This window comes from Triturus cristatus, chromosome 5_2 (assembly GCF_964204655.1).
Source record: "Triturus cristatus chromosome 5_2, aTriCri1.1, whole genome shotgun sequence".
NCBI lineage: Eukaryota > Metazoa > Chordata > Amphibia > Caudata > Salamandridae > Triturus > Triturus cristatus.
Genome location: NC_140588.1, coordinates 144,025,348 through 144,041,868, shown reverse-complemented (window position 1 = coordinate 144,041,868; position 16,521 = coordinate 144,025,348). Strand labels below are relative to the sequence as shown.

General features: G+C 44.0%; 1 protein-coding gene across 1 annotated transcript in view; it reads right to left on the bottom strand.

Moving 5' to 3' along the window:
* Positions 1-1,989: 1,989 nt before the first annotated feature.
* Positions 1,990-16,521, bottom strand: part of LOC146822729 (NFX1-type zinc finger-containing protein 1-like) — an 892,774-nt gene continuing 878,242 nt past the window's right edge. The window contains exon 15 of the mRNA XM_085606285.1: positions 1,990-5,915. Coding sequence (XP_085462411.1) covers positions 3,645-5,915 — 2,271 coding nt within the window. The 3' untranslated portion in view covers positions 1,990-3,644. The remainder of the gene's footprint in view (positions 5,916-16,521) is intronic.

Genomic DNA, 16,521 nt, shown 5'->3' with positions numbered 1-16,521 from the left:
CGCAGCCCGGCAGCCACCTACTCCAGGGTACCTCCGGCAGTGGAGTTAGAGGGACCCACACTCCACAGCTCCGACCAGTGAGTCTTCCCTCCGAGGCTGTCTGCCCCCGGCGTGCGATCCGCAGGCCGCCGCCCGCTCCGCTTTTCCCACCAGAGACGGGCCGCACTACGGCGTACTCACAGAGCTCAAGTCGTCCCAGTTCAGTAGCACATCTTCAGAGACTCGCCCGCTGTCCTCCTCTGTCCAGTGTGCCACCCCGGAGGCATACCGGCCGCACCCTGGTTCGTCCGCTCCCTACGTCACAACCACCGCGACCTAAGATCCATATGTGAAGCCACGGCGTGTAGTCGGTTGTGCGGCCGGCCGCTGCACTCCTACTCCGCCTTGCATTCGCCGGTCACAGTCGTCTGCCAGTGGCGCCAGCGCGTACAGCAGTCATGCGCTCTGGTTTTCACAGCGCTGCATCGGGGGGTGATCAGGCTACGTCTCCTCTGGCACCCAACGCCCAGCAGAGGCCCCTAACAGGAGAATTGGCAGGAGAATGGCACCGGCCGGTCAGAGCTTCACAGGCTCGAGGCCATCTTGTTCGCGCGTCAGACCACGCCCCATCTCCCATTGCTTTTATGTTCCAGAATTCTTGTCCTCACCTTTCTCGTTGTCATGCCTATGTACCGCATCAGGCAAGGGCATGTGATCATGTAGATCAGTTTGTCACTATTGCAATTAGTGTGTTTCATGGGCTGTTGGTGCCTATGTCAATTTCTGTAGTCTGTTTTGTTTGTGGGCACGCGGCACAAGAACCACATGGGAAATGCCCTTTAACTGCAGGCAGGCCCCATAAGGACAACTGTTTCTGTGTCTGTTTGGGCTGGGGTCTGGTGTGCACCAGCATGTCTTTTATGTTCCCCATACGTTTGAAAGCAAATAGTGGCGGTAGCAGTGATGTGGGTACGATGTTCAAGATGCGCCAGTGTTTGAGGATGGTTTTCTTGATTTGGTTGGAGAAACCACAGAATGTGTTTACACATGTCAAGCACTGTTGTGTTTCTCTAGGTGGTGCTACCTCAATAAGGGCTTCTCTGTGATTGTTGAGTGCTCTCTTCCTGCATTTGCGTATGATGCTGTGGGGATATTGCCTGTCTTTCAGTTGTGTGGACAGTGATCTAGCGTGTTCTTCATATTTCTCCACACTAGAGCAGTTGCGCCTCACACGTAAGGATTGTCCAAAGGGCAGATTATCCCAAAGGGCTTTGGGATGAAAGCTGTGGTAGGACAATAGTGAGTTTCTTGCCATGGGATTGCGGTACAGTTCAGTAGACAAAATCCCATTATCAGGATAGATTCTCACATCTAGGAATGGAAGACTGGTGTGTAAGAACTCATAGGTAAAGCGCAGAAATTCCATTTCTTGTATTCAGCCAGCTATGAAAATCCACGACGGTCTCGGGCGTCCCTCGCCAGACCACAAAAATATCGTCGATGTACCTCTTCCATACTATTATGTGATCTCTGTAGGGATTAGTTGGATGAAGCACTTCAGTTTGTTCGAACCGGTGTACATAGAGGTTCGCCAGGCTAGGGGCGAAAACACTGCCCATAGATGTACCTGATATTTGTAGGAACAACCCATCTTCGAATTTGAAGAAATTCTCCTTCATTGCAATAGTTGCACAAGACATGATAAAATCCAACGGAGTGATGGAGTCTAGGTGCTCGCCCTCTAGCAGAGACCTGATGGTAGTCAGTGTCTCGTCGGTTTTTCCACTGGAGGAACGAACCCGATGATGAAGCATGTCACCTCTTGGTGAGTGAGGGCTCCAGTCCTCTTTCGGGATTATCCCTGTGGGGATTCAATTCCCCTGCCTTGGTCTTTTGTGTTCACTACCTTCTTAGACCCGAGATGACCTCTGTGTTTACTTGTAATTTTAGCCCCATAAAACAATCTCCCAGGATTAAAAATTAGAGAACAAATAAATTAAAGTCAACAACTTTAATCAGTACACACTGGAATGTTTTGTGTTTATTGATATTCATGAAATGTACTGTGCATAATAATTAGGTTAACATAGCAAAGTGCACTCTATTTTTTTTCTAAACATTACATTATTTGATCTTCAGGATGCAGACATTTGGAGTTTTACACAATGGTAATCTATACAGCTTTTTGCAAGTCCTGACTTCGAAAATATTTTGAAAGGAAATTGTGTAAAACTTTCCTTTTCCTCTTAAGCACTATAACAGGCAGATTCAATATATTTTAATAGCGAAAAATCTTTTAGGATTACAAATCAAAAGTACATGGGAAGTGCAACATCTCAATCATTAGATTAGAAAGTATATAAATCATACCAACATGCAGAATCATAGCTGTTTCAGCAATAAGGAATTTAAGACACACACACACCGGTCACCACTCTCAATCTTCGTGAGGGAATGGGGATCTGTCATTTACATCCTGTAACGTTGATTACTTGAACTAATTCCGTTGTCAAGCATTTATACAAGATACTAAGTAACGCCTAGGAAGGAATGGTTGTGGATCTAAAGCTCACTCGGATACCAGACAAAAATAAAAATAGTGTGTAATGGTCAGTGACTGATACGAAGTTGCGACAGGTGGACAAGTATTCTGCCTCATATCCTGCCCTCTCCACAGTGTGAATCATCTCATATTGATGCTCCCTCAAGATTTCCTCCTACCCCTCCCTTAAGCATAAAAGAATGTTAAACATTCCACAAAATTAGGAGTCTGACTCTCCTGAAGTAAGTGTCTGATACAATTCTTTAGGCGCACAATGTTGCAGCAAGATATCTTCAATGTTGCCAGAGCAGCTGTTCTGCCATTATGCTGCAAATTTTCTGATTGCTATTATTCATCATTACCTGAACCTATTAACATGTTTATGGTGGCGTAACCTTACATGGTCTTATACACTTTTATTGAACTTAGAGACTAGAAGCCTCCTCCACTGCTTTTAGATGATAGGAATGAAAGTCCAACATTGGGATGCTGGTACTGAGTATCAAGTAATATGTACACGTTTCTCGCCCCTCACAACTTACCATCAGGCATCTCTATGAAAAGGCTAACAAATAACAGCGATAGTTCACAATAAGTCTAAAAGCAATGATCTGTAATATCAAAGTAGGATCCAAAGAAATGGTGCTTTAAACAACTGTCATTATAGAGATATTTAACATAATATAGCTCCGAAATCCAAAACATTCTGGGGCTTATTTACAAGGCCCTTGCGCCGCCCGTACGTCACTTTTTCCCATGTAAAAAGTGACGCAGCGATGGCGCAAGTGGCTTGTAAATAAGCTCCTCTATGTCAATTTCCCCTGCCAGAACTGGCTTTTTTCCTTCTAATTCTCTTTCTTCACAATCCTTTATTCTTTATCTCTTTCTCTGTAGCTCTCTTCTCCTCTGCCTCTCTGGAAATTAGGCTAACTGCAAGTAATCTAAAGGTCAAACCTAAAGGGCTAATGTTTCTTTTATTTATTTATTTGTTTATAATAACGACAGCAATATTTTATTGAAGAATGTTATGTATACGAATCTATTACACAGACCTTTCCTCAATTACTTACACAGATAGGTGCAAATTTGAGAGTTCAATACAGGTCTTTCTTGCCTATAGAATTTATAATGCATTGTTCAACTCCACTGAGTTGTCATCTTCATTATTTATGGAAGAGCCGCATTGTGGGCAAACAGGCGCCTTGAATTCGAGCTTCTGGGAGCTGTAAATATGCCCGCTAGCGCACTTGTGCCACCGATCTTGCCTAAGCAGGTTTGTGTCAAGTGTACATTTGTCATGTTGTATCGAAGACACAAGCTCCCCATTTAAGGGACAACGTGCTTTGATTTTACGTTGATACCTTAAGTAGACAGATTGAGGCTTCAACCTGAAGAGAGAGTCATCTGGCAGCGAGACTCTTGCGCACAGAAGCTCGGTCAAACAGGCAATACTGACTAGCTTATCTTGCTGTCTTAAAATATCTGATTTACTTGTGGCAGCTTCAATGCGGTTACTTAGATGTTTAATTTTATCTTCCACTACCCGCTGGAAATGGGGAGGTAGCTGGTCTGCGGCTTCTTCAATAATACCTATTTTATAGAAGCTGTTCATCTTCTCACAGATGAGAGAAATGTCATGCATGGTGATATGGGGGTCCATAAGCTTCTGAGGGACTGCAGTTATCCAAAGAGAAGACTGCAAAACGTTTTTATTGTCGTCAAGGAACGTTTCTAGCTCATGGACCCATGACTGTACAATCTTCCTCTTCACAGTTTCAACGTCAGACAGCGCCTCCTTGATTTTTGCGCCATAGCGTAGATTTTGGCGTATGGGGACTAGGCATTTGGGGCAGGTTTTTAGCCTGATTACGTCATCGGTTTCCTGCTGATTCATCCACTGGGTGAACCCAGAGACTTCGAAAATATGCCGACAATCCCTCAGCTGGATAAAGCGGGACTCTGGGTCGGCTTCTTTCCCAAAAAATAATTCCCTTACCTCCTCGTGGTTGCACTCCCTGCATAGCCTGGGGCAGGGTTCACCACAGAAACCAATGCAGGGATGACCGCACGTGCACAGTTTTTTACCACATGGCATGTCACAGGGCTCGCGGTCACAAGGTTCCCAACAGAGCTTAGAGCATGCGGTATGTGGGCACTTCCACCCACACGGTTCGGTGCAGGGAGGGCAAGGTTCGCTGCACTTACCAGAACATTTCCTGTGGAAACATTTGTTCGCACAGACGCGAAGGCAACAGGCGCAATTTGTAGAGCATTTACCACTACACTGGTGAGAGCAAAAGAGAACACAGCCACACTGTTCAGTGCAGGCAATGTGCAGTTTACCTTGAGCACACTCGCTGCAGCTGCCAGAACACATGTGACCACATGCCAACACTTCAGGACACTTTGCAAAGCAAGGGATCTTTTTACCTCTCAGTTTGGCTTTCTTTTGTATGCAGCACATGAGTGACCTATTGTGGCCGCACTCCATTTCTACCATAATAATCGCTGGGCAGTCCCGGGTGCAGTAGTCCCCACAAGTGTAGACACATTTATGACCACAGGAAAGAATTTTCGCACATGGTTCTTGACACATAAAGGTGCTAGGTTCTACAGAACAAGGAACATTTTGAACATGTCCACACTTTGGGATTTCCTTTTCCATCAGCACCATGCAGCTTCCACAGTTTTGGAAACAGATTTCCTGGCACTTGTGCCCTTCATCACATAGAATCTTTTCACATGGTTTCCTACATTCAAATTTTTTGTGCTCTGGATCATAAGGGTGGCACACCATTGTGCACGCATGGCCACATTCAAGGCGATATTCGCATGCTTCAAGGCACCCTCCTTCAGGAACACTGGCAAAATCCTCTGCCTTTGATACATAACAAATGTTCTTTGGGTGGTTTTCACAGCACAGCTTCAATTCCTTTCCTATTTGGCCATTTGACTTAAGTACCTCAATGATTTTTCTCCATAGTGGTACTGCGGAGAGCATCTGCATATTTCCGATGCAAAATAAACCTTTTTTGGCCCTTGACAACGCCACACAGACGCGGTTTGGTATCGACAGAAAGCCAACCCTACCTTCAGGATTACTCCTCACTAGCGAGAGGATGATAATTTCATTCTCTTCCCCTTGATACTTGTCCACCACACACACTCGGACACCCTCAAACTGAGCCCTGGGCATCAAGCTCTTCAAGCAGAACAGCTGTGCACTATAGGTGGTGAGCACAGTGATCTGTGAGGGCTCGTAGCCCTGGCATATGAAGTAACGACAAAGGGCTTTGACAAAGGCTGCTTCGTGTGTATTCTTGTGACTTTGACCCTCTTGGATGTGTTCTTCGAATTGATCATGCTCCACAAAGAATAGGTTCCCAGCAACTCCCTGGAAAAAAACATAGACACACTTTAAACATTGTGGTAGTAACACATTCAACTCAATGTCAAAACGCGACAACAATACATAAGACTGTGGTTTCACTGGGGTCTCTGGCATCCACAAAACTGATGAAAAGGAAAGGCACTGGCAGTCCATACAAATTTCAGATTTTCTCATCTACTTTTGTGGTGCTGTCTGTGGGAATTTTAATTTATATAAAGGAAACATTTGTTCCAACCACAGACACAATTACAGTACCTCCATATAAAGATTGTAACAAATGCACGTGTAAGAGGCACCTCCCAAATAAACGGGCTATTTATTCCAGATTTGCTCTAACTATGTACTTGATGCACCTCCAAAAGCACATAAGTAATCACTGGTGAAGTTTCATAGGAAAGAATAGTAATGTTGGCATAAACTGTGAGTAGCATATCTGTACATCAATGGTGACTCCTTTAATGGGATATGCAGGCTGACCAAAATCAGAGGTAAATCAAGGCTGTCCCATTCTCAGTTTTGTTTTGTGGTTTTCGGTGGCGTTTTTTCAGTGTTTTTGAACCTTTTGGAATCAGTGCTTATCAGTGTTTATTCAGCTGCCTAACACCCCAAAAAGACAAAAACTGTTTTCCAATGTTTACAAAACAGTTTTTTTTACAGTGAATATTGTAACGCACATGTTAACTTTAAAGTAGTAATGTGGGTATGTAGTGCTTTCCTATTGACAATGTGTCCAACAGATTTATGTTAGACTGTTTTAAGCATAGACAATCAGTGTACTGCACTGTCACATCTCATTATCCATCTCACATTTTATTCTCTCTCAATCTAACTCTGTCAGGAGGACTCTGGTCTACAGGACTATTGATGGATTCAAAAGTGATATATTCAAATGATTTATTAAACACATTTCTGGACACAGCTAGGGGTCATTCTTCTTCTCCTTACTGAATATTACAGCATTATAGAGGAGGACAACCATGTCAACAGCATATAAGCTTTTGAAACCTTTAAAATCTTGAATTACACCAGATTAAGTTGTAGCTCTGCATTCTAAGACACCTGAAACTTGATGATTTAAACATGCTCGCTACTGTTCGTCTTCATTATTTGTCTGGCTACATTAAGGTGGTGCTGCTTTTGTGCGGACATTCATAGCTGCCAAGTGCCCTCATGGCAATTGTCTCACTTTAAATAAGTGCAACCTTTTAATAGGCATCACATTGTATTCTGGGACTTCAAACTTTGATGTTAACGTAGCTATGGGTTAAAAAATCTCAGCAGTAAAGTGCAGTTGGCTAAAAATCCAGGATTAACTAAAGGTATCACATATACAAATAGGACACCTTGCAGCTATACATTTTGCTGGTATGTGGAAAGTCTTGTGTAATGTTTTAACCACTATCCGATGTGCATGGTGACAGTCACATTCTATTCACAGGATCCCATCACTACCTCTTACATTGATTGTCTAAAGCCTAGAATAAAGGTGACATGCTATTAACCCCGACTTGTTAGAAAAGGGGGCTGATCTATCAATGGGTTTTACTCAGCCTCTGTCTGTTTGTAAATATGACAGCTCATATTGCCCAATATTCTTATGATACAGTTATTTTACCAATCAGCGAAATAATTAAACACTGACAAAAGATCAAATATGATTTTATTATCTTCAGATTCTCTACAGTGTATAAAATAATTAGATCAGACCTAAAACATACTTCAACCCCTGCACCTTTAATTCAAGCACACAGAACTAGAGGAAACAAAAGGAAGACACAATATTTTAGTGACATCCCAATACAATTAAACGCAAGCAGATTACGTTTAGACCAGTTTTCTGGCTGCTACCTTGTATAACAAAGTTAAATTGTGTTGGCTCCTTCATAGAGAGACAATTTTTCACTCTCCCTCACTTTCCTTTCTTTAAACAGCATTTAGTTTGTGGTTGCGCAGGTGTTCACACTGATGAGGACTGTTTCCCTTTCAGTGGTGTTTCTCAGGTATTCTAGGTTTAAACTTAAAACAGGACAGCCTACATATGGTTCATTTAGTCTTTACTCATGTGTTTCATGAAACAAATCCTTTTCAGACATAAGGCTTCTGTCCAGGCAGTGCCCAGACTCCGCAGACCCTTCTGAAGATATGCATGCTTATAAGCTTTGGGAAACGTGTCACATGCACCATGTGTTGCAGTCTGTAAAAAGAACAGATGATGGACGGAATGCTGAACAAATCAAACATTCACCCCCGTCACAGATATGAGCCATATGCAAATCAGTCTTGACCCTGCTTCACACGGGAACAGTCCAGCCCAATCTGCAAAGCCAGATCCTCCCTGGACCTGAAACAAGCAACCTAGGATCAGTTTCGGGGTATCACCACTCAGCCAGGCTAGCTTGTATCCGGTGGCAAAGCAGGCACGGGACCCACATCTGTGTATACCCTTCACACATAAGGCAACAAATGCAAAAAGAACAGATGATGGACGGAATGCTGAACAAATCAAACATTCAACCGCCCCCCCCCCCCCATCACAGATATGGGTCAAATCCATTGTTTTTTGGGGCGCCATTCCAGTTTGGACCCAGCCGTATGCAAATCAGTCTTGACCCTGCTCGGGTTATCACCCCCCCATTAGCCAGGCTAGCTTGAATGCAGTGGCATAGCGAGCATGGGACCCACGTCTGCGTATACTCTTTCCACATAGGGGGACAAATACAAAAAGAACAGATGATGCATGGAATGCTGATCACACTCTGATATGGTTAGACAGGAAAAAAAGATGGTCTCTACTATGGATGAAAATGATATCAACAATAGGCGGGGATGGGCCTTCACCCCAAGATGTCTCCTTGGCAGACTTTTAGACAGACAAGATTTTGTCTTCCCTAGATAAGAACCATATGCAAAAGTATTGTCCAGAACCGCCAGTATCAGAAGGGTTATAAAGAAGGTGCTGTCCTCCGGTCATCCTACAAATTCATCTCCACTTCAGCTCTTCATCATGTTGCCTGGACTTTCGGAGGTGGCTTGCTTCAGATTCAAATTGATGCACAGGCACACCTCCTCTCCATTACGACTCTTGTTAATCTTTGGGATACATGATTTACGTTTGTGTGTACCCAAACTCGCCTTATGTTAGATGTGACATGATTGAGTGCCAGGTTTCTACAAGGGGAGAGAGGCTTTCACCAACAGCAGATCAATCTCCCAAAACTGAAATTCTTCCCAACAAAGGAAGGTGTCATTAGTGTCAGAAGCTGCGCCAGAATTCCCACGGAGGCAGAACGCTGCTAGCTCCCAATGCCCACCTCCCGGAACGCACTGTAGTGTACAATGGCTCCAGGCAGGGGGAAAGGGGAATGGGACAAGAAGAGACACTCGAGCTTTTCTGGACTCCTTCTTCTATTCTTGATTGAGTTGTCTTGGAGTACCTAATGCACAGAGGGAGATATCACTTCAATCTTATTTACTCTAATTACCTGGCAAACTCTGTTCTATCATCTAGTTACCTCCCCTACCCAGTTCCGCTGGAATTTGGGCTCCTCTTCTGATTCAGTCGACTACCTCTGGCAGGTGTTACTATCAACCTAATGCACAAGGAGATATAAATTTGATTAGGTGATCGCCTATTCCCTCTCCCTGTCTCTTGACTGATTGCCTCTCCTTCTCTTCTCTTACCTTATGGAGTCTGACTGAATGATATGTTGGGGGTTCTACTGCTAGAGAGGATTGCGCAGCATTTGGTAAGTGGTAAGTTGATTTCTAAGTATTTATGAACTATAGTTCTGATTAAGGTGATGCCATCCACTGGTAATCTTTGGCTTCCAAATGGAAATCGCGCAAAAAGGTAAGTAAAGGGAAACAGAGGGAGGAGAGATTAGGAAAGAACGCAAGGAGGGGTGAAACTGGGGAAAAACGCCTGCGTGCGTGGTCTCTTTTCTTTCAACAAGTTTGTATTAGAGTTTCTAGTCTTATTACAACTGTTCTTACTTGTTTCCTTGCAGTTCGGTCTCCAATTCTTGGCCTCCCTACGATAATCCTTTCGGAGCAGAGAAGGACACGGAATAACTTCTTGAAACTCTTCGGCTTCCGAATCTCCTGGAACTCAATAATTCACTTCTCACTTGAATCCTGGCCTCTCTCGGAACTTTTCTGGCACTTAGCTTTCTCACAGGAGGAGCATGAGGGACTTATCCTCCCTATCCTTAAACTCTGGACTTGTCTCGCCAAAGAATCTATTCCGCCACAAACGGAAGATAATTCTGTCACAAACGGAATATAACTCAACCAGGACGTGACGCACACTTGAAGTCACTCGTAGTCTGCAGAGCACGCCCAAAAACACAGCTTCTCTCACAGGAGTCAAATTGAAGTGCGCATTAGAACGCACGTTGCCGACGCACGGAATCTGGTCTCTCACGAGATTCGCGCATCAATCAGTCTTTAGATAGTTCTTGAGAATCAAGCGGCCATCTTGAAATGGTGTGGTTAACCCTAGTAGGCATTTGTCCACACGTTGCAGCAGGAGGGCTTAACCGTTACTCGAGATCTCTTCTGATCCCAATTGAAGGTAGTAACGGCATTCGCCTTTTCCCTGACAGTACCCCCTCTCAAAGACCGATTTATCGGTCCCGGCTTCAATGGGTATCGCAAATGAAATTGTTTTATCAGTCTTGGGGCATGTACATCAGCTGCAAGTTCCCAGGTTCGTTCTTCTGGTCCATAACCTTTCCAGTCTATTAAATAGACTAACTTGCCTCTAACCCTTTTAGAGTCTAAAACTCCCTTTACCTCATATTCCAGGTGTCCTATAATCTGCAAGGGGGGTGGCGGTCTTTCTACTCTGAGATTAGGAGCTGTCTTTTTTAAGAGGGATACATGAAAAACTGGGTGAATCCGCAACTGCTTGGGTAGTTTGAGTTTGCAAGTGACAGGACCCAAAACTTGTTCTATAGGAAATGGGCCTAAAAATCGAGGCTGAAATTTTCGGTTTCCCTTCAACCCAAGATGTCGGGAAGATAACCATACAGAATCTCCCTTCTGATACTGCGGGGCCTTTCTTCGATGTCGATCGGCTTGTTTCTTGTAACCCTCTTTTGCTTTCAATAGATTGGATTCCGCAACCTTGCGAGCAGAAGCCAATTCCATTAACAAGTTACTAACAGCTGGAACCCCGAAATCTCCCTGATTACAGAAGGGGTTTGGGTGTCTCCCAGAATTTAGAAAGAATGGTGAGTAACCTATCGAAACATTCTTTGCATTGTTGTGTGCAAATTCCGCCATCCACAGTAAATCTGACCATTCACCACCCCGATCCAAAAGAAACAGACGCAGATACTGCTCTAACTCCTGGTTCACCCTTTCAGTGTGGCCATCTGTCTCAGGGTGGTAACTGGTAGAATGCCTGACTTCTACACCCAACCCTCTCATAAACGCCTTCCAAAAGTGAGACACAAATTGTGGGCCACGGTCTGAAATCAGGATTTTATTGACCCCATGAATCTTTACAATATTTTCCCTGTAAAGTTTAGCCAACTCAGGGGCAGAAGGAACTCCTTTTACTGGGATAAAGTGGCTCATCTTGGTGAAGGTGTCTACCACTACTAATACTGTGTCATAACCCTTACTCCGAGGAAGGTCTACGATCAAGTCTAGCGTGACCGTATGCCAGGGATGTCTTGATGTGGGTAACGGTTGCAAAAACCCCTGAGGGGCCTGTCTACTTGATTTCCCTCTGGCACAGAGCTCACATGACTCCACATACTTCCTGATTTGAGACCTCATATTTGGCCACCAAAAATAGCGCTGGATTAAATCGACAGTCTTCAGAGTTCCTTTATGGCCGGCTAAAGGTTGATCATGACAGTCTCTTAGAACTTGTTCCTGAATCTCTTTAGTGGGCAAGTACAAAGCTCCCTGTCGATAAGGCAAGGAATCCTTGATGACTCTTCCTTCCTCTTGTCTTGCCCATTCGGTCATTTCCTCTGCTGACATCTGTCTGCTAATCTCTTCCTGATAGTTCGCAAAAGAAAGTGTGCACACAATCTTAGAGTCTGGAATGATTGGTTGGGGAGTTACCACATGTTCTGTATTTTCCGTCTGGATTCTGGACAAGGCATCCGCCTTGCCATTCTTACTCCCAGGGCGGTATGTAATCACGAAATCAAAATCTGCGAAATAAAGGGACCAACGCAACTGACGTGGTGTTAGTGTTTTTGCAGACTTAAGAAATTGAAGGTTCTTGTGGTCCGTGAACACTGTTATAGTGTGTCGGGCCCCGAGTAAATGATGTCTCCATTCAGTGAACGCATCCTTCACCGCCAACAGCTCTTTTTCTGCGATGGTATAATTAATCTCGGCTGGATTCAACTTCCGGGAATGATACGCCACTGGGTGCAGTTGTCCAGTTGATTTGTGCCGCTGAGACAGGACTCCTCCTACTGCTTGGTCGGAAGCATCTGCTTCCACAAAGAAGGGTTCACTAGGATCTGCATGCAGCAAGATGGGTGCCGAGGTAAAGCTGGTCTTCAGATATTCAAAGGCTCGTTCTGCCTCCGTCGTCCAACAGAACTTCACTCCCTTCTTGAGCAATTTGGTGATGGGGATGATCTTCTGCGAGAATCCCTGGATAAATCGACGATAGAAATTGGCAAATCCTAAGAATCGTTGAATCTCCTTTACATCTTTTGGTGATGGCCAATCCACCACCGCTTGAACCTTCTTAGCATCCATCAAGATTCCTCCTGGGGATAAAACGAATCCCAAGAACTCCACCGTCTGTACACTGAAAGCACACTTCTCTAATTTTACATAGAGCTGGTGCTTTCGAAGTCTCTCTAAAACCGCCTTGACGTGCCCAGGATGTTCTTCGGTATTCTTAGAATATATCAAGATGTCATCAAGATAGATCACTGCCACCTTATCCACCAGATCTCCCATGATGTCATTAATAAAGTGTTCAAAGGCTGCCGGGGCATTACATAGGCCAAAGGGCATGACCTGATATTCAAATAGCCCATATTTGGTCCTAAAAGCGGTTTTCCATTCATGCCCTTCCTTCATGCGAATTAGATGATATGCCCCTCGAAGGTCTAACTTGGTGAATATTTGAAACATTGTTGATCGCCTTGATGGTAATTGTCTGCCCTACACAGGAGCATCGTAAGGAATTTTGCCATGTCGCAGGGATAATTTGGATTGCTTTCACCTTATGCGACACAAGGATACATATACAAATCGATTCTTAGTCCCCAGACTGACTGGTTGTCGTTGTCCTGGTGAAGACCCGACTTTGATGCGTATAAATTCACACGTATTCCTAGGGTCGAAACGTCGACGTTATCTATTTGATTGATCCATGCAATTTCACCATTGGAATATTGAATAATACATATTGTGGTGTTTTATGCTACGAACCACGGATCATCATTCTTTTAATGTTTTTGTCTAAATATATGTTCATGATGTCAAGTCTATGTTGATTGTTTATGTGATTGTACACTATCGTTCACCAAATGTGTTTATGTATTGTCTTTTGGGTCAGTCTTATGTTGCAATAATAATCATGTACATTTAAAAATACATTTAAAAATATATTGAGAACGAAAATCACTTTACGTTGGTTAGAGTAATAATTGTTGTGTGTGTGTGTTTGCTTGTGATTGGGTACACTTTTTTGTAATAATCTTTTGTACACATTCAGTGTTCCTTAAATCAAGTTCACTCCCAACAGAACCAATTTTTTCCTTTTCATATACGTACCCAGGTTCTGAGGGTTACTGGGTTACCCCATTAAATCTAATGGTTGGTGAATATTTGAGCATCTTTAATCTGGTCGAGGAGAACAGAAATCAGTGGCAGTGGGTAACGGTTCTTGACAGTGACCCGATTGATAGCACGATAATCGATGCACGTCCTCAAGGAGCCTTCCTTCTTCAGAATGAAAAAGAGTGGAGAGGATACTGGGGACTGTGACGGTCTGATGAAGCCGTTGGCCAAATAGCGATCTAAGTACTCCTTAAGATAGCCATTCTCTGCTTCTGTCAATGCATAAATTCGACTGCAGGGCAATGCAGCTCCTGGTTCCAACTCAATGGTGCAGTCGTAAGACCGATGTGGCGGAAGTCTTTCCGCTTCCATTTCACTGAAAACGTCTTGGAATTCTAGATATTCAGATGGAACTTCTAAGGTATCTATGACCCCAATTGATTCTCCACTAAACGATAACAAAGTGGCCATGGATGGTTCTGGAATCTTGGACGGGGAAGCAAAGCAATGTTCAGAGCAGAAGATCGAATCCATATTGACTGTCCGATTTTCCCAATCTATTGTTGGATTATGTAACGTGAGCCAAGGAAGACCCAAAATTATCTGAAACTGTGGGGCGTCAATCAAATTAAATTGAAGGATCTCATGATGACCATTTGCCTGGATCAGTTCCACCAACTACGTGTGATGCGTGATTGGGCCTGAGGAAAGGTCAGTCCCGTCCACAGCACGAACAGACTCCTTTTGTTCCTTGCGCAGAGCCAGAATTCCCATCCTTTTCGCATATTTGATGTCACAAAAATTGCCTGTGGCCCCTGAATCAATCATAATGGCCACTCCACCTATTCCTTGATCTCGAAACTTCAAAGTAATTTGCAATATTAAATGTGGCGTCTGGGTCTGAAGGGTATTCATGATTTGATGAACCTCTGGAGTCTGGTCTTCCATTTTCGCCACCTGAGCGACTCCGCCTACAGATGGTTTTGAGAGTTTCCCGGTCTTCGGTCTTTTCGGACACTCTTTCACAAAGTGTCCAGGACCCCCGCAATACATGCATAATTTCTTTTGTCTTCTTAATTCTTTTTCTTCCTTGCTTAAAGGCCCGCGAACAGATCCTATCTGCATGGGTTCACTTTCTGCAGCTCCTCCCAAACCCTTACTCGTATCCGGCTTCGTTCTGTCAAACCGGGGAAGGTTCCAACGAAATTCTCTCGTTTTCCTTTCTCCTCTTCTTTCTGAACTTCGAAAGTCAATTTCAAGAACTAGATCTACCAACTCAGAGAATTCTGTGGGTCTATTAGGAATCTGTGCCAGAGTATCCTTAATTTCATCTCGTAACCCCCGATAGAATAAGGCTGATCTCTTCTCCTCGGGCCAATTGGTTTCAACCAATAATTTATTAAACTGGGTTAGGTAGGTAAGGAGATCCCTGTTCCCTTGGCGCAGTTCTAACAACTCATTATCAGTGGCCTGTGAAATTCTGCGCCTATCAAAGATCCTAAGGAATTCTGTCTTGAAACGTTCAAAATCATATAGAAAGGGGTCATCTCTAGAAACTAAAGGCATGGCCCAATTTGCAGCATCACCCCCCAAATAGGATAAAATAAAGGCTACTCGTGACTGGGCATCAGGGAAAAGAGTGGGGCGACACATGAAGTGTAAAGAACATTGGGTTAGAAAGAGCTGAGCCTTTTGAGGATCTCCATGAAATCTTTCGGGGGGGGGCCAATGGGATCAAGGGGGAAACCGAATGAATTACTTGAGCCACAGTGTGCGGGTCTTGAACTGGCTGGGCACTACCAGAAAATGTTGGGGTTGGAGGTGTTCCGGTGGAGATTTCATTAACTCTCTGGGACAATTGTGTGGTCTCTTGTCGGGAAATTAACAGTTCCTGTCTTAAATTCTTGTTTTCTTCATTTAGGGCTCCTAATTCCCGCTGAATTCCCTCTAACATTTCCCCTAATGCCTTCAAACTAAAACCCTCAGCCATTCTACCCAAGTGGGGAAATTTACAGGCACTTCAATCTGTCAGAAGCTGCGCCAGAATTCCCACGGAGGCAGAACGCTGCTAGCTCCCAATGCCCACCTCCCGGAACGCACTGTAGTGTACAATGGCTCCAGGCAGGGGGAAAGGGGAATGGGACAAGAAGAGACACTCGAGCTTTTCTGGACTCCTTCTTCTATTCTTGATTGAGTTGTCTTGGAGTACCTAATGCACAGAGGGAGATATCACTTCAATCTTATTTACTCTAATTACCTGGCAGACTCTGTTCTATCATCTATTAACCTCCCCTACCCAGTTCCGCTGGAGTTTGGGCTCCTCTTCTGATTCATCCGACTACCTCTAGCAGGTGTTACTATCAACCTAATGCACAAGGAGATATAAATTTGATTAGGTGATCGCCTATTCCCTCTCCCTGTCTCTTGACTGATTGCCTCTCCTTCTCTTCTCTTACCTTATGGAGTCTGACTGAATGATATGTTGGGGGTTCTACTGCTAGAGAGGATTGCGCAGCATTTGGTAAGTGGTAAGTTGATTTCTAAATCTTTATGAGCTATAGTTCTGATTAAGGTGATGCCATCCACTGGTAATCTTTGGCTTCCAAATGGAAATCGCGCAAAAAGGTAAGTAAAGGGAAACAGAGGGAGGAGAGATTAGGAAAGAACGCAAGGAGGGGTGAAACTGGGGAAAAACACCTGCGTGCGTGGTCTCTTTTATTTCAACAAGTTTGTATTAGAGTTTCTAGTCTTATTACAACTGTTCTTACTTGTTTCCTTGCAGTTTGGTCTCCAATTCTTGGCCTCCCTACGATAATCCTTTCAGAGCAGGGAAGGACGC